The sequence below is a fragment of the Crocuta crocuta genome, unplaced genomic scaffold (assembly GCF_008692635.1).
Source record: "Crocuta crocuta isolate KB4526 unplaced genomic scaffold, BGI_CrCroc_1.0 scaffold288, whole genome shotgun sequence".
NCBI classification, from domain to species: Eukaryota; Metazoa; Chordata; class Mammalia; order Carnivora; family Hyaenidae; genus Crocuta; species Crocuta crocuta.
The window spans coordinates 3,943,163-3,962,138 of NW_027532607.1; the positions used below are offsets into that span (position 1 = coordinate 3,943,163).

Consider the following 18,976-nt stretch of genomic DNA (forward strand, 5'->3'; position numbering starts at 1 on the left):
GCCTGAGAGGGTGCGCAGGCAGCTTCCGGTGTGGGTGACGAGTGGTGGCCGAGGCAGGGGGACATCAAGGGACGTTCAGGCCGGGACCATGGCGGACGGCGGGTCAGAGCGGGCCGATGGGCGCATCGTCAAGATGGAGGTGGACTACAGCGCCACGGTGGATCAGCGACTGCCGGAGTGCGAGAAGCTGGCCAAGGTGAGGGGAGGCCGGCTGGCTGTTCGCGGGCGCCAAGGGCTGAGTCACGGCGCGGAGCTTGCTTAGGCCTCAGGGAGCCTGCCGGGTGGAGGGCGCGTCCCCCACTGCCTGCCCAGCCCGCGTTGGGCCTGCATGAGCAGGAGGTCCCGGGTGTGCCCCGCAGCCGGACTACGCTAGTGCATACGGCTTCCCAGACCCTCCCCAGGACAGATGGCCACTTCCCGGAGGAGCTGGGGCCCCAGAGTACTCTTTGCCTTTTCTTGGTACTGTTGCACGTTTACTTTAGCAGTTTCCCGGGGGGTTACGGCCGCTTTAGCATTCAGGCCAGATCAGAGAGTTGAGTTCTCTCCCTCTTGTATCAACGTACGTCCTTAAGTTGTTTATGGATCTTGGGATGTTCCTGGCGCTTAGCCAGAAGTAGTAGGAAGGTGAAAGGACGAAGGTGATTAGCGTGGGACCCCTACCCTTAAGGAGTTCGTATCCGTAACGAATTGGACGAGTCAGGCTTGGTGGTGTGTGTTACACAGGGCAAGGTGCTTATTGGATCGCGGAGAAGGAAGATGTTCTTTCCTACTGGAGGGATGAGGGAAGGTTTTACGGAGACGTTGACGGAGACGTTGACGTTTGTTTTGGGCCTTGAGGAAGACAACCGGGATGAGGAACCGCAGCAGTAAAGACAAACAGGCACAGCAGGGCAGAATAGCCTAATGAGGGGAGGGCACGAACAGTGGTTTATTCCCCTGGAAAGAAGTTGGACTTGATCGGAACATTTTCCACACCCCCTGCTGTGTGTCAGGTAACTTTATGCATCATTTTACATATAAAGAAACCAGGTCTCAGGAGTTACATGTGGAACACATAATAGAGCCAGGGATTCAAACCCGGATTTGTCTGAGGAGGGTTCGGATGGTTGTTGAATCAGCTCCCATCCCATCATGGGCTCTCCTAAGGATTACACTTGCACCTCATTAAATTCCCTAATCAATCTAGCCACAAATATTTATTGCTCTTCACCTGGGATGCTTGTGCTAATAGGGTTGGTTTTGTCCCTTAAGGTACCTACTGCAGGGGTACATTTAAGTGTAATTAATTCAGGGACAGGAGGCATGTCAAGTGATATTTCACGGTAATATTTCTTAAAAAGAAACCTTTTCACTGCTTCCCTTTTTTTCTGATAAAGGATTTAATGGGGCTTTAAAAAGACAGGGATAGGGAACAATGATGAAGTTAATACACCTGCATGTCTTCGCTTCAGTACACTTGATGGAGGGGTGCCATAAATTTGTCTCTGAACTTTGTAGCAGCTGTGTAGAGAAACATCCTTACTACCCTACAGTGCCAGGCAGATAAGGACAGCTGGCATTTGTCACGTGTTTTCTGCAGTGCCAGGCACCCTTCTCCGTGCTTACATATATTAGCACATTCGGGCCTCACCTTAGCCCCCTGTGATAGGTATTCTTGTTTTACAGACAAGAGAGCAGCGTAAGAGAAGTTGAGTCACGTGCGCCAAGGGCATACAGCTAGTAGAGTGGTGGGGCTACCCTGCCTAGTGAGCCCAGCGCAATGAAAACCTGCGCTGCTCAGCACCTGTCCAGGGAAGGTGGGTAGTAACTCCTCACCTCCGGAGAATCTTTGCCAGTTGGGGATGACAGCCAGGCCTTGTCAACTCTTATAATTTGAGGGAGAAACCAGGAATATGGATTTGTTCCATATGAATCGCCTCAATATTTACAATCCAGACCCAAATCTGTTTTAAAACACTATTTGAGCCAGTGCCACATAGATCACACAAAACATATCTACAGGTCAGAGTCAGCCCTGAACCACCACTTTGGAATTAATAGATTGCTAGTTTCCATCAGGAAGAACCATTTGCTTGAAAGAAGTACAGCTCTCCTAGAGCTGAGACCTGGGAGGAAAAAAGTCTTTCTGTTACCAAGTTCTGCTGATACTGACTACTGTCAGTAGTCCATGCTAGACATCGGGGAGTATACAGATTATTAGACAAAGCTCTTGCCCTCAGGTAGCTTATAGGCCAGTGAGAAAAAATATTTCACAGCTACAGTTGTAGTAATCACGTGTCTGGCGTTTATTGAGAACATTATGGTTGTATGTTCAGGACAGTTGAAAAGTCTTTTTTTTTTTTATGTTTATTTCTGAGAGAGAGAGCGTGCGAGCCAGGGAGGTTCAGAGGGAGAGGGAGACACAGACTCTGAAACAGGCTCCAGACTCTGAGCTAGCTGCCAGCACAGAGCCCGATGTGAGGCTCGAACCCACAAGCCATGAGATTATGACCTGAGCCGAAGTCAGATGCTCAACCGACTGAGCCACCCAGGCGCCCCATGACAGTTGAAAAGTCTTGCACACTCAGATGCCTTTTTAGGTATTGGTGTGAAGTGGGTAGCAGAAATGTTTAAAATAGGGAATATTGGGGCCTGTTAAACTATGTAAAATAAAAACAGTTTGGATTTTTTTTAAGTTTATTTATTTTTGAGAGAGAGAGCACACACGTGCGCAAGCTGGGGAAGGACAGAGAGAGAGAGAGAGAATGAGAATCCCAAGCAAGCTCTGCGAGGGGTTCAGTTCCACAAACCATGAGATCATGACCAGAGCCAAAGTCAAGAGTCAGACTCTAAACCCACTAAGCCACCCAGGTGTTCCTGGATTTTTTTTGTCTTAAAGCCAGTGTGCCAGTGGAACAAAACAAGGTACAGGTGTGGATTGTTTTGTGCGGGAAGAAGGTAGAGGGCTGGGGACGGGGAGGTGTAAGTGTTTCTGGTTTTGTTTTTTAATGCAAACCCACAATTTTCAACTTTTGGATTAGATGATTGTCTAGTTCATTGTTTTGTTGGTTTTTTTTAGTTAATTTTTTTAAGGTTTATGTTTCGTTTTGCCTTCTATTGGTCATTTTGTATTTTCTTTTTTAATTTATTTTTGTGAGAGGGAGGGGCAGACTCAGAGGAGACACAGCTCTGAGCTGTCAGCACAGCCCAAAGTGGGGCTCGATCTCAGGAACTGTGAGATCATGACCTGAGCCGAAGTAGGATGCTCAACCCACTGAGCCACCCAGGCGCCCCGGTCATTTTTATATTTTCTCTAGCCATTCAGCCAAACATAAGAAAATACCTCTTCAATGCATTGCATTTCTACACTGGAATGTATGGAACACGTTAGCATACATTCTTTTGGGGTTTTTTTTGTTGTTTTTTCACTTTAGCTCATCAATAAGACTGAAGAAAGTTTTGTTGTTTTTACTTGTGAGAAAACTAAGGCTCAGGCAGCTAAGTGGTTTATCCAAGGTCTACAGCCAAGCCAGTCCAGCTCAGGGTTCCTGGCAACAGGTCATGTTCGGTTTGCTGCATCCCACGACCTCTTTGAAAGACTTGCTTCCATGCTTATTGTCCTTATGGCATTTTACATTTATTTTTAATTTTTTTAATATTTTAAGAGAGCAAGAGTATGAGTTCTTGCACTAATGAGTGGGGTAAGGGAGGGTAGAGAGAGAGAGGCAGAGAGAATCCCAAGCAACTTCCCCATTATCAATGCAGAACTGCCTTAGGACTCGATTCCCCAGACCTCAAGGTCATGACCTGAGCTGAAACCAAGAATCAGGTGCTCAACTGACTGAGCCACCTGGGTGCCCCAAGAGAATTTTTGTTTTTTATTTATTTTAAAAAATTGTTTAAACTTTATTTATTTTTGAGAGAGAGACACAGAATCTGAAGCAGGCTCCAGGCTCTGAGCTGTCAGCATAAAGCTCAATGCGGGACTCGAGATCATGACCCAAGCTGAAGTTGGATGCTTAACCAACTAAGCCACCCACGCACCCCTAGACAAGTTTTATTTTTAATGTGAACGTTTGAAGATAAAATTATATGTATGGAAACCTAATAAGCATATGCCCAGTGAAAAAAGCACAGATCGCAGACACCTTCAGAAGGCACTGTGAAGTCTAGACCTGGGTGGTAAAATTGACAAATCTCGGCCATTTGAATCTCCTATAGTTGTGACCTAGTACGATTCTGTTTCTGTGTCCTAACATTCAACATGTAACACCAGTTACTAGTATTTATTAGAATGTGCTTTCTAGATAATGTAATGATGCTTTCTATATAAAATGATAGTAATGTGCATAGTTTATTCTAGGCATGTCTTCATAAGTATTGCCTTAATCCTTACCAACCCTATGGGGCTGGAATTATTTTATTATGCTCATTTCACTTATGAGAAAATTAAGGGGCAGAGAGCGTAAGGGTCTTGCCCAAGGCAGCAGAGTGGTGGGCCTGCGATTTAGACCCACGCAGTCTGGCTACAGAGCCTGTGTTTTTAACCATTATGTTCTCCTGTACTGCCTCTGTGATTGGTATTTGAGGCTGATTGAAATAATAAAAGTAATATTAGTTCTTGATAATGGTTCGTGCTTCACCCTTGTATTAGCTAAGGAGTTAAAAATTAATCTGAAGAGGGCCTTTTCTGAATTGTAACTGTAGTATTTAGCAGTTCCTACTACACAGAGAATCACCCCCCCTCTTTTTCATTATACTATATTTGGTACCTGGTTGTTGGGGGATTATTTACCTTTTTAAATTGAATGTGTCCTTTGGTTCTTCTTCATGTCTTTTTTTTTTATAAAAAAATTTTTTTAATGTTTGTTTATTTTCGAGAAACAGAGTACAAGCAGGGGAAGGGCAGAGAGAGAAAGGGAGACACAGAATCTAAAGCAGCTCCAGGCTCCGAGCTGTCAGCACAGAGCCCCATGTGGGGCTCAAACCACGAACTGCAAGATCATGACCTGAGCCAAAGTCGGTCACTTAACCAACTTAGCCACCCAGGTGCCCCTCTTCATGTCTTTTCATTTCATTTGGTTACCTGCAGCCTCTTCTCCAGGAGGAGGTGAAATGTAAAACAGTTTATTATTAGCAGCTCAGACAAAAAGACCCTTTTAAGAAACAGGTCATGTAAAAGTATTGGATTGACATAAAATTTCAGCTACTTGTGGTTAACTTTTTATTGGCCTTTTTCTCGTGTAGGTTGTTTAACAAGTCATTGAAAGCTTGGATCCATTTAGGAGGTAAAAGGTACAAACATACAGAACTTAGAGATACCCAACATGCATTGATGTTGAATCAGACTCCTTATTAACTTGCCTCATTTACAAAGATAATTTTAATGAGGAAAATGAGTCACAAACCGTCTCGTTCCTCTGAGTTGAAAGACAGCATATGGCAGGATGGGATTTCAAGAACTGTGTGAACAGGTAGGAGAGGAGGAAGGTGGTTAGCCATAGCATTGACCATGGAAGATGTGGAGGAAAAAGTGGGATAATTAGAGAATTGGGAGTTGTGTTTAATGAAGTTTATGGTAGCATCCCCCAGACAGCACTGAAGTGCCGGCCGTATGACTTACCACGTCCTACTTACCTTGACAGTAAGAATCAGGAATGGTTGGGTACCTGGGTGGCTCAGTTGGTTGAGTGTCTGACTTCAGCTTAGATCATAATCTCGAGGTTCATGAGTTAGTTTGTTGCTGTCGGCACCGAGCCAACTTTGGATGCTCTGTCCTCCTCTCCCCCCACCCTTCCCCACTTGTGCTCACTCACTGTCTTGCTCTCTCTCTCAAAAATAAGCAGTAAAAAAAAAAAGGAATCAGGAATTGTGAGCCATTAAGCTATCATCTCATAGCTGTGGTCAGTGTCAAGCCATTCAGTGCATATTATGTACACGTTGGTGTGAGAGAAACAGTCGAACAAGGTCCAGCCCTGAAGGAACTTACAGACCACTTAGGGGGCAAGCCATGCACGTTAACGACTGGGGTACAGGGCATAAACAGAGGTACCATAGTATCTACAGAAGCAACATCATGTTGCTTGGCCAAGTACAGAGCATTGAGCCGCAGTGGTGAATGGTATAGACACAGTCCCTCCTCTTGCAGAATTTACATTTTAGTGAGATCAGAAAGACTGGAAACTAGAAAAGAGTTTGGGATCATTACAAAGTCAGTGGGCTTGTGAGTTCAGGAAGGAAGTGCTGAATGACTACTGACTTCAGAGAATTTAAGAATCCCTTCCTGAGAGGGGCGCCTGGGTGGCTCAGTCGGCTAAGCGTCCAACTTCGGCTCAGGTCATGATCTCGTGGTTCGTGAGGTCAAGCCCCGCGTCAGGATCTGTCCTGGCAGCTCAGAGCCTGGAGCCTGCTTCAGATTCTGCGTCTCCCTCTCTCTCGGCCTCTCCCTCGCTTGCACGCAGTTTCTCTCAAAAATAAACATTAAAGATTTTTTAAAAAAATAAAAAAGAATGCCTTCCCGAGAAGGTGACCTCGAATGTGTGGTTGATACCTGCAGACGATGGTTCTAAAGCAATATGTGATTTCCTCACATGAAAAATGCAGTTCTTTTCCTTTTTTTTTTTTTACTTTAAAAACATTTTTTTTTTCTTTTGTGAGAGAGAGAGATGGAGAAACAGAATCCTTAGCAGGCTCCCAGCTGTCAGCAAAGAGCACAACATGGGGCTCAAACCCCTGAACTATGACGACATGACCTGAGCCGAAGTCGGCCACTTAACCAACTGAGCCACCCAGGTGCCCTTAAAATGGAGTTCTTTAAAACCTACACTTCTGGAGCACCTAGATGGCTCAGTCAGTTAAGTGGCTGACTCTTTTTTTTTTTTTTTAATGTTTCATTTATTTCTGAGAAAGAGAGATACAGCATGAGCAGGGGAGGGTCAGAGAGAGAGGGAGATACAGAGTGTGAAGCAGGCTCCAGGCTCTGGGCTGGCTGTCAGCACAGAGCCCGATGTGGGGCTCGAACCTACAAACCGTGAGATCATGACTTGAGCCAAAGTCGGACGCTTAACCAGCTGAGCCACCCAGGCACCCCAGTGGCTGACTCTTGATTTGAGCTCAAGTCATGATCTCACAGTTGTATGGAGTCAAGTCCCACATTGGGCTCCATGCTGACAGTGTGGAGCCTGCTTGAGATTCCCTCTGCCCTCCTGCGCTCTTGTGCGCACTCTCTCAACATAAATAGCTTTCTCTCTCTAAATAAACTTTAAAAAGCCCATACATCTGAATTAAAATACCATAAACTATGGGGTGCCTCGGTGGCTCAGCCGGTTGAATGTCTGACTTTGGCTCAGGTCATGATCTCCTGGTTCATGGATTCGAGCCTGACATTGGGCTCTGTGCTGACAGCTCAGAGCTGGAGCCTGCTTTGGATTCTGTGTTTTCCCTCTCTGCATCTTCCCTGCTCTCATTCTATGTCTCTCAAAAAACTCTAAAATGAAGTGATTGGATTAATCTGTAGCAGTCTTTAAGTTCTGAGATTCTTTGATCTTTTATGACTTACCAGCTTTTAACTGTGGAGAATTTATGGATTTGTTCTTTGTTCTTTACCTCTGATAGACATTTAGTTAGCATTTATTGTACACATGAATCTGTAGAGTTTTCAGAACTGATCCTCCCCCGTTGCGTGGGAAACATTGTTACAATGCTGGTAATCATGTTTCAGATTTAATTTTAGCAACCATATATATTTCAGAGCTAAAGAAAATTCAGACAATGACTATGCAGTACATAATCTGTACTCCATAGAAAATTCATAGTTTAAATGTTACTTTGGAAAATATGGAGAGAATATTTTGAAAAATCCAAACATTATTTGTGTCCTGAATTCAAAAACTGTTTAATTTCTTTCATCAGTAAAAAAGTAGTACTCGTGTACTGTCCATGAATGTCATTAAAATTTTTTAAAAACGTTCTGGGGCTCCTGGCTGGCTCAGTCGGTGGAGCATGTGGCTCTTGATCTCAGGGTTGTGAGTTTGAGCCTCATGTTGGGTGTAGAGATTATCTAAAAATAAGATCTTTAAAAAAGTTCTGGGGCACCTGGGCAGCTCAATCCGTTACGCATCCAACTCAAGTCAGTTTGGACCACCCCCCGCCGTGAAGGGCCCCACACTGACTGCACGGAGCCTGCTTGGGATTCTCCCTTTCTGTCCCTTCCCTGCTCTCTTGCGCAGGCTCTCTCTCAAAATAAATAAACTTTAAAAAGTTTATAGTTAGAAAAACCATTTCAAAATGAAATCCTTCTTATCACTTTCAATTCATTCATTGTTATTAATGTCAGTATCTTAAGAATTTTTTTTTTTTTTTTTGCTGTGGGCTGGTTTTGTTTTTATTAAAATGTGTGGTTTCTAATAGAATGGCTTATTTTAGTCCTGGTGTATTATCATTTAGGTTTATGTCATTTGAATTTTGTTACTCCCATTTCCTAACGTGCGCCCCAGGGGGAATATTTTGTTTTTGTATATGAGACGGAGATCATTATCAGTTGACACAAAGGGGTATATTCCATTTAGATCAGTATCTGCTTAAAAACATGATGATTCGTATAACATGTATGGGTATTCTCAGGTGGTCTTTATTTCCTTTAAGCACAATTATAATTTATTTTAAAGGACATTGAAAAATTTAGGGCGCCTGGCAGGCTCCATCGGCAGAGTCTGCAATGCAACTCTAGATCTCGGGGTCCTGGGTTCAAGCCCCACTCTGGCCATACAGCTTACTTTAAAAAAAAAAAAAAAAAAAGTCATTGGAAAATTAAACCAAGGTTTCTTTTTACAACCAGATATCCTTTTTTATTTTTCCTCAAAACTTCACGTTTTAAGTTTATTTATTTATTTTGAGAGTGAGACAGGGACAGAGAGAAGGAAGGGCATGGAGAGGGAGAGAGAATCCAAAATAGGCTCTGTGCTACGAGTGCAAAGCCCAGTGCAGAGTTTGAACTCAGGAAACTGAAATCATGAGACCTGAGCTGAGATCAAGCTTAACTGACTGACCCACCCAGGTGCCTCTCAGAACTTCGTGGTTTAAAATATTTGTTATGGTGACTTCAGAAAGAAATCATTCATTTTTCCCATTTTTTTTTTTCAAGACACGTGCAACTGCCAATTAAGAGTCTCCATTCAGAAAAAGATAATCTGGTATCACCACACTGAGGTGATAATTAGAATCCAAAACAAAGACCTGAGGTTTTTCTCAGGTGTTAAATTATTGTTCTATATTCGGTTTCTCTTAGGCGTTTTGAAATGTTAAAAATAGGCCCTGGGCTCTAAGTTGGAAACGGCTGACTTGAGTCTGCAGGGAAAGCAGGCGCCACGATGAAAAGGGAAAAACCAAAACAGTAGTAGTAAAGGGGATGGGCCTTTTCCTCTAAAATTGATTTTTTTCTTTTTGTGTTAGAAACGTCTTATTTTAGACTGTTGCTTGGTTTTGTGTTGATGGTAGTGTTTTCATTGTTCGTTTCTATCTCTTGTTTTAGGAAGGAAGACTTCAAGAAGTCATCGAAACCCTTCTCTCTTTGGAGAAACAGACCCGCACTGTGAGTAGATGATAGTGAAAACCTCAGTTAGCATTGATTTTATTTAACAACGTTCCATTAACTTTCAACATATTGTCATTCTTACAGGCTTCTGACATGGTGTCTACATCCCGCATCTTAGTTGCAGTAGTGAAGATGTGCTATGAGGCTAAAGAATGGGATTTACTTAATGAAAATATTATGCTTTTGTCAAAAAGACGGAGCCAATTAAAGCAAGTGAGTTCGTGACTGCTCATAAAACAAATACATTTGCATTTAAATAAGGACATTTAGAAAACCTTTCTGTGAATCTGTTTTAAATTACTGTTAAATCAGCATTGCAGCATTCCAGACAGTTTTTAAAAATTATGTCCATATTTTCATGTCAGCTGCTTTTATGGTTTTTTTCCTTCTAGTTTTCATATATTTGCATAATTTTACAAAATTGTGCTGAGACTGTTGGTACAGCTTTGTTCAGTTTCCGAGTTGCACCATATCTTCATGTTGATTATCTTAAGTGGTTGTGTTATAATCCATCAAGCTGATAATCTGTCAGTTACTTAATCATGTCTTTTGGGGCGCCTTGGGGGCTCAGTCAAGCCTCCAACTTTGTCTCCGGTCATGATCTCATGATCCGTGGGTTTGAGCCGTGTTGGGCTCTGTGCTGACGACTCAGAGCCTAGAGTTGCTTCAGATTCTGTGTCTGTCTGTCTCTTTCTCTCTCTCTCTCTCTGCCCCTCCCTTACTCACACTCTGCCTCTGTCTCTCAAAAATAAATAAACATTAAAAAAATTTTTTTAATTATGTCTTTCATTAAACATTCAATATTTCACTTCTTTGAGGCAGTTTTTGGACATTTTGACTAATTTTGTTTAAAGATTATTTATGTTCTCTTTTAATCTTTGGGGGAGCTAGATTTTCTTTAACTGTTTCCCTGGTTCTTTTGCTTGCAGTTTTTTTCTTTTAAGTAAACTCTATGCCCAACATGGGGCTTGAACCCATGACCCTGACATCAAGAGCCCCACATTCTGCTGACTGAGCTGGCCAGCACTACTTCCACTTGAGATATTTAAATGATCCTCTACAAGTAGATTCTTTTGCCACTTTTGTCTCATCTTTCAAGTACTGTTCCTGAGTAGCTTCTGGGTTTTTCTTGCTTTCAAATAAAGGTATTGACATTGTAAAACGGGGTAGTAGTAGAACCAAAAAACAAAAATAGGGTGTTCTTGTTCAAATCCCTTGTTTTAGTAGTTTCCTCCTAGAGTGAACTTAGTGATATAGTGGGTTCAATCATTTTTTGCAAAAACAATTTGTTTTTCTTCTTTTTTTAGAGAAGTTTACATATAATTTGTTGTCCAGAATTAACATAGAGGGATACCTGGCTGGCTCAGTCAGTAGAGCTTGTGACTTTTGGCCTCAGGGTCGTGAGTTCGAGGCCCATATTGGGTATAGAGAAAACCTAAAAAAAGAATTAACTTAGATTTGAGGCAGTCTAGTGTATGTGAATGTGCAGTTCCTTTATGCCTTTTGTTGCTCAGTTCTGTGCTTTCAGAGACCATCATAGAGTTGGTAGAGAGACTGGCATAGAGGTACCATTGTCTTCCCCTGGTTTTCTGAGATTTGCTTGCCGTGGGACACTTTGGAAAGGGCTACTTATTCAGACATCTTGAGGCAACCTGGCTTAAACAGAAATGTGTGTTTTGTATAGTACTAGTGCCGTTCAAAGCACGTGTCCTAAAATAAAGATTTGATAGAGTCCTAACATCACAGAGCTAGTGCAAGGGGCTGTTAACGCTGTTCCTTTTCTGACTGAGAAACTGACGTTTATATGTAAGACTCTTGGAATGTGAAGAAATGTGCCAGCTCACCTATAGCTCCGTACAGAATATAATCCCAAGTAGTAGTAGTAGATCTTTAACAAGTGCCCTAGAGGGGCTTTTTTTTTTTTTTTAATTACACACTCCCAGCAATACATAGTAAGCGACACAGAATGGTCAGCGGTGCTAGGAGACCTGATTGGAGGAAGAGGGGTTCTGATTATATTTGTCAGGGGGGCTTCCTGGAGAAAGAGGAGTTTGAACCTGTGTGGCCAGGGGCACCGCCCTTTTCGCTGTGACACATTATGTCTTAGCTCTGGAAGGTCTCTTTCCTTTTCGCATAATTACTTTTTACCTAAAGCTTTTCTCTTTGCTTTACCAGACTTAGAAAGTAATGATTTTCTTAAAATAACCTTTTCTGGATTGCTTAAAATTGATGGTTTCTAATTCACTGTCTGTCACTTGAGCCCAGGGGGTCAGCCTCACTCCTACCAGGACTTACCTAATGACTTCTGTTCTTCTCAGGGAGCAGCAGGAAGTTCACTTATCATTAGAATGTTGATAGAATTTATTGTTTGTTTTTCTTTTACCCCATCTGATTTCTGTTAATGTAGTTTTTGCCCGGCTTTTAGAATTACTCATTTGTATGCCTTTGTAGAAATCATTATTGTAATTAGTGTCAGACGGATCATGTTTTGAGATACAGAGTGTCCCAGAGCCTTGCACTTACTGAAAGACTTGTGTTTGACAATAAAACCTTTATTTTCTGGAACTCCTGTGTCTCTGAATGGCCATTTTTTCAGCTAGTTAGAAGTTTGACCTGAGCTACATGAATATTGTTTTTCAAGGAAATCTTTGCAAGATAAACAATGGCATTTTTTTTTTTCAGCTTGATTGAGACACATTTGACAGCAGGATACTTTTCTGCTATCTTAAATAAAATATACTCAATATAATTTAATATTTTCTTGATGGCAAAGAGTCCTAATTCTCATTCTCAATGATATCAATAACTGATAATGCTTTTCAGAGCCTGTGTTAGAGGTTGCAAACCACCGCCACGAACCAACTCCCACCTGCCCGCTTTGTAGATAAAGGTGTTGGAACACAGCCACACCGATGGGTTGTATATCATCTGGCAGCTTTGGCGTGACAAAGGCAGTTGAATAGTTGCCACAGAAACCCTGTGGCCCACAAAGTTTAAACTACTATGTAAATATTTACCAAAATGTACAGGGCAGTTTTGCTGACCCCTGGCCTACAATGTTAGAGCTACAGGAAATGTATCCAACCCACCTACATTATCTCAGGAACCGGCGCAGGGGATGCTGTGACTTTCAATGTCCTGTTTCATTGGGGGGGAGGGGTGGCTTCTCCTCGCTACCCAGCCCAGGCGCTAACCATTCTGCCTCCGCTCCTGGTTCTTCCTCAGTGACAGTGGCTGCTAGCCATGGCTTCATTGCTGTTCATAGCCACTGGTGCTCTCTGCTTTTCTCTGGTCTTCCCCCCGCCTTTCGTCTGCCACAGCTGCTTCTGTGCTTTTTTGTTTGGCTCCAAAAAAACTAGCTAGGAAGCCTTCTAATAGACACGGTCAAATATTTCTTTTGTGTAATCAGTTCACTCTTTGTGCTGGGGAGAAGTAAAGTCTTTGCATCTGAGGGTTTCCTGAGACCTTTAAGTTATTTCTGGGTGTTCAGTACTTCTTAGCTGTCAGAGACATTTTGATTTTTTTTTTTAAGCAACCTCTATATCAAACATGGGGGTAGATCTCAACGACATTTGAGATTAAGAGTTGCATGCTCTAGGGGCGCCTGGGTGGCTCAGTCGGTTAAGCGTCCAACTTCGGCTCAGGTCATGATCTCACAGTTTATGGGGTCAAGGCCCGAGTCGGGCTCTGTGCTGAAAGCTCAGAGCCTGGAGCCTGCTTCGGATTCTGTGTCTCCCTCTCTCTCTGCCCCTCCCCTGCTCACACTCTGTCTCTCAAAATAAATAAAACATTAAGAAAAAAAAAAGTTGCATGCTGTACCAGTTTAACCAGCCAGACACTCCCTTTTATTTTTTTAAGATTTTATTTATTTATTTATCTATTTTAACAATGTAAAGTATATCCATTTTTTTTTTATATTTTTTATTTATTTCTAGAAGAGAGAGAGACAGCGTGAGCAGGGGAGGGTCAGAGAGAGAGGGAGACACAGACTTTGAAATAGGCTCCAGGCTCTGAGCTGGCAGTCAACACAGAGCCCGATGCGGGGCTGGAACCCACGAATCTCGAGATCATGACCTAAGCGAAAGTCGGATGCTTAACCGACTAAGCCACCCAGGCGCACCAGTATATCCATTTTTTTTAAGGTTTATTACGTGTTTTGAGAGAACTACAGGGAACAAATGGGGGAGGGGTGGAAGGGGAGGGAGGAGATCCCAAGCAGGCTCTCCACAGGCAGAGCCCAGTGTGGGGTTCGAACTCCTAAACCATGAGCTAGGTCATGACCTGAGCTGAAGTTGGACACAACCAACTGAGCCACCCAGGTGCCCCTAAGATTTTATTTTTTAAGTAATCTCTACACCCAACATGGGCCTCAAACCTACAACCCTGAGATCAAGATTTGCAGGGTCCACTGACTCAGCTAGACAGGCACCCCTTATTTTTAAGTAACCTCTACCCTCCTCGATGTCACAACCCAGAGATCAAGAGCTGCATGCTTTTCCAACTGAGCTAGCCAGGCACCCCCTGATGTTTCTTCGTGGGCATAATACTTCCTTTTTGACTGTGTGAGAAATGAATCTTGCTTATGAACGGTTTTTATTATTTTAGGCTGTTGCAAAAATGGTTCAACAGTGCTGTACTTACGTTGAGGAAATCACAGACCTTCCAATCAAACTTCGATTAATTGATACTCTGCGAATGGTTACAGAAGGAAAGGTAAGTTTTCCATTGGCATAACTCCTAGTGGAAAGTACTATCATATCTGTATTCAGAGACACTTAGATGTGCAGACGTTAGACCAATATGTATATATTTTTTAAGATGACAAAATAGGTCATCACCTTGATTCAACCATTATCTTTGTACATTTCCTTGTAGTACTTTCCCTTACACAGATGAATATATTTCAGTAGTGGCAGTCTTGATATATCCAGATTTTTCCAGGAATTAGTGATCTTCTTCCAAATTTACGTGTGGCAGCAATTAGAGATAAAGTTAATTCTTCACCCTGGCCTAGATCTGCTTGAGAAATCTATGCTTGGGATAGCTAAAGTTTCACTCTACTTCTTAAGTTAAAAGAGGGGCTCCTGGGTAGCTCAGTAAGTTAAGCACCCAACTCTTGGTTTCAGCTCAGGTCATGCTCTCACGGTTCCTGAGATGGAGCCTTTCGTCGGGCTCCGTGCTGAGTGTGGAGCCTGCTTGAGATCTCTCTCTCTTTCTCTGCCCCTCCCCAGCTCATGCGCACCCGCACAAACTCTCTCTCTCTTAAAATAAATAGACTTAAAAAAAAAAAAGAGAGTATTGAGGTACCTGGCTGGCTGAGTTGGTAGAGCATGTGACTCTTGGAGTTGTGAGTTCCAGCCCCATGTTGAGTGCAGAGTTTACTTTAATAGGGGTGCTTGGGTGGCTTAGTTGGTTAAGCATCTGACTCAATTTCGGCTTAGGTCGTCACCTCATGGTTCATGAGTTAAGCCCCGTGTCGGGTACTGAGAGTACAGAGCCCGCTTGGATCCTGTCTCTCCCACTCTCTCTGCCCCTTCCCTGCTTGTGCTCGCTCACTCTGAAAACAAATAAAATTGAGAAAAAAAAAAAAGTAATAGAGTATTTGCAATGTGAACTTAATTTTAAAAATTTCACGGTCTTACCAGAATCTATCTGTATTTTTTTTGATGCCTTTTTTCCCTCTAATCTTGTTTGTCTAAGAAGGGCAAGTATAACATGGTAACTTGAGGTAATATATATTTTTTTCTAGACAGATTTTTGTGATTTGAGGACAAAAATTTAGCTTATATTTAGCTTCTTGGGTCTTAGTTTGACTGTCACTTCAGTAAATGTTAATTGAGCACCTGTATTGTGCTAGATCCAGAATGAACATGACCCTGTTCTTTACCACCTCAGAGAGATCGTCATAAAAATGGCCACTGTGCTGTGTCTTGACAGTGGCAGTGTGTCTCCTGTCCCCATGGCACAGAGGCGGGATACGATGGCAGAGCTGCCTTTTTGAGAATGCACAGAAATGTGGGGCGCCTGGGTGGCTCAGCCAGTTAAGCAGCCAACTCTTGATTTCAGTTCAGGTCATGATCTCACAGTTCATGAGTTTGAGCCCCACATCAGGCTCTACATTGACAGTGTGGAACTTGTTTAAGATTCTCTCTCTCCTCTCCTCTGTCTGCCCCTCATGACTCGCCTGCATTCTCTCTCTTTTTCAAAATAAATAAAGTTTTTGGACACCAGGGTGTCCCAGTCAGTTAAGCGTTGGACTTCGGCTCAGGTCCTGGTCTCTCAGTTTGTGAGTTTGAGCCCCATGTCAGACTCTGCTGACAGCTCCGGGCCTGGAGCCAGCTCCAGATTCTGTGTCTCCCCCTGCTTCTGTCTCTCTCCTGCTCATGCTCTGTCTCTATCTCTCAAAAATAAATAACTTAAAAAAAATATTTTAAATAACGTTTTTTAAAAAAAGAATAGAAACTTGGGGTACCTGGGTGACTGAGTCAGTTGAGTGACCAACTCTTGATTTCAGCTCAGGTCATGATCCCATGGTTTGTGGGATGAAGCCCCCAGGGCTCTGTGTAGAGCCTGCTTGGAATTCTCTTTTCTCCCTTTCCTTCCCCCACTTGTACACTCTCTACATCTCTCAAAATAAGTAAATAAATTTTATTTTTCTTAAAAAAATAGAAATTCACAGGGCTAGGGCATAGGGAGAATGGTAGTGTAGACATAGGAGAAATTCTGTACAAAAATATCAAAGTAAGAAACACATGGAACATTCAGGAAAGTGAAAGTAGTTTGTTAGTTTTGGAGATTAAAGTTTTTCGGGGGTGGAGTGGGAAAAAGGGGTTGCTGCAGAGCAGAGGCTAAAGGGACAAGCAAGCCCAGGCATGAAAATTAGTTCCTGAGACTCAATTAGGCTATAGTTCTATTTTTCATGTTTCATTTGTTGACAATTATATTATCTAACATTACTTACAGTGGCAAAAAATGCTCATAACTTTAATATTTAAGATCAAGTCTTCTTATCATTTTTTATCATTATTTTTTTTTTTTAAGTAAGCTCTATGCCCAACATGAAGCTTGAACGTAGGACCCCAAGGTCAAGAGTTGCATACTCTACTGACTGAACCAATCAGGTGGCCCTCAATTCTTTGAAAGGCACTGTTCTATTTTCTGTGCTATTTAACATAGCTTGTGGTTCTTTTACGTGTTAAACACAATGACTTCATACTTAGGTTCTCAAAGCAAAGCTATAGAATATGGATAATGTCTTGTAGAGACATTTTCTTAAAAAATTATTTGATTGTGAAATGTAAAATCACACAGCTGTATTACTACATGGAGCATAAAGGGCACGGTAACTGGATGAAAATACTAGGAGGCGGGGTTTGATTAATAGTTCAATTCTACATTTAAAATTTTAACACATTTTGGGGCACCTCAGCGGCTCAGTCAGTTGAGTGTCCCACTCTTTTTGTTGTTGTTCTTTTTTAATGTTTGTTTGTTTTTGAGAGAGAGAGAACATGAACAGGGGAGGGGCAGAGAGCGAGGAAGACACAGAATCTGAAGCAGGCTCCAGGCTCTGAACTGTCAGCACACAGACTGTGAGATCATGACCTGAGCCAAAGTTGGATGCCCAACTGACTTAGCCACCCAGGCGCCCCTTGAGTGTCCCATTCTTCATCTTGGTTCAGGTCAGGATCCCAGAATCATGGGATTGAGTCCCTCATCTAGCTTCACACTGAGCATGGAGCCTGCTTGAGCTCCTTTCTCTCTTTCCTCTGCCCCTCTTCCTCACTCACTTGTTCTCCCTCAAATAAAATGAGGGGCACCTGGGTGACTCAGTTGGTTAAGTCTCCAACTCTTGATTTTGGCCTGTGGTTGATGAGTTGCAGTCCTGCGTTAGGCTCTGCACTGATAGCATGGAGCCCACTTGGGATTCTCTGGTTTAGTCTCTCTCTCTGCCCTTCCCCTGCTCGTGCACTTGCTCACTCTCAAAAATAAACATTTTTAAAAATCTTAATATGTGGGGCGCCTGGGTGGCTTAGTCGGTTAAGCGTCCGACTTTCGCTTAGGTCATAATCTCGCGGTTCGTGGGTTCGAGCCCCGCATCGGGCTCTGTGCTGACTGCCAGCTCAGAGCCTGGAGCCTGTTTCAGTCTGTGACTCCCTCTCTCTCTGACCCTCCCCTGCTCACGCTGTCTCTCTCTCTCTCTCCTAGAAATAAATAAAACATTAAAAAATTAAAAAAAATAAAAAATAAAAATCTTAATATGTGTCTGTGAAAATTTACATAATAAAATTTCTCATGTTTGTAGATTTATGTTGAAATTGAACGTGCTCGACTGACTAAAACATTAGCGACTATAAAAGAGCAAAATGGTGACGTGAAGGAGGCAGCCTCCATTTTACAAGAGTTACAGGTAAGGACTTGTATTTAGAATGTGCAAAGCATGATATTTGGTCAGCAGTATTTCTTGTAGATAGCTGAGTTTGGCAGCTGATCACTTCTTCAAAATTACCAAGGTTAAGGGTGCGTGCAGTGGAGTGTGAGATTATTCAGATACCTGAAAATTACGTCATTATGGTCCCAGCTAAACTTAACTGCTAAAAAAGTTTTGAAGAGAAGTTAGAATCAATCAGTCTTGATTGTGTGCTATTATTTGAACATTTTCAGTCTTGTTGGAATTCAAATCCGTAATTCATGTACTATTCACTGCTGCCTCAGAGATTTGTGCTTAATCATTAGCTTCATTTTAAATGAATACTTGATTGATGGTCAATTTCTAGACTAAATTGGTTTAACAAAGAAAAACTGCCTCATAATTTGCTATGTTTCAGGACAAATTTTTAGGAGAGATCTTAAAATGAGACAGCAAAGAGCTAAGAAATCTGAGAAAAGCCATAGACTCACTCACTTAAAAAAGTACCTGAACTACACTCAAAATTTTGCTTATTATTTTGGCCCATCAAGGTTTCCCCATTAAGTTAAGTTGCTTATTCTGATTTTTTAGTCATGTGCCATTTTAGCCAAAGGAAGGGAGACAGTATAGCACTGAGAGGACTTTGTGTGCTCTGTGTTGTCTTTGTGCTTTTTTAAAAACGTGTCTTGTGTTCTCTCTACATTTTATCTTATTTAATGTTCACACACAATACTATTTTTATCCAGATTATTCTGCCAAGGAAACTGAAACTTGAAAGGATTAAGTAATAAGCCTAAATTAATTGCCAAGTGGTAGAGTTCGGTCAGATTCATTGATTCATACTAGTTCTGTTGGACTTCAAACTTCTTTTCTTCTTTTTAATTAAGAATGTATATCTTGGAGCAGTTTTAGGTTCACAACAAAGTTGAGTGGCAAGTACAGAGAGTGCGTGAGCGCGCGCACACACACACACACACACACACACACACACACACACC

At 42.3% G+C, this 18,976-nt stretch overlaps 1 protein-coding gene across 1 annotated transcript in view; it reads left to right on the plus strand.

The window, feature by feature from the left end:
- Nucleotides 1–18,976, plus strand: part of PSMD12 (proteasome 26S subunit, non-ATPase 12) — a 29,375-nt gene continuing 10,399 nt past the window's right edge. Inside the window, exons 1-5 of the mRNA XM_077780442.1 lie at nucleotides 1–196; nucleotides 9,509–9,568; nucleotides 9,656–9,784; nucleotides 14,177–14,284; nucleotides 17,874–17,978. Of these exons, the coding sequence (XP_077636568.1) occupies nucleotides 89–196; nucleotides 9,509–9,568; nucleotides 9,656–9,784; nucleotides 14,177–14,284; nucleotides 17,874–17,978 (510 nt within the window). The 5' untranslated portion in view covers nucleotides 1–88. The remainder of the gene's footprint in view (nucleotides 197–9,508; nucleotides 9,569–9,655; nucleotides 9,785–14,176; nucleotides 14,285–17,873; nucleotides 17,979–18,976) is intronic.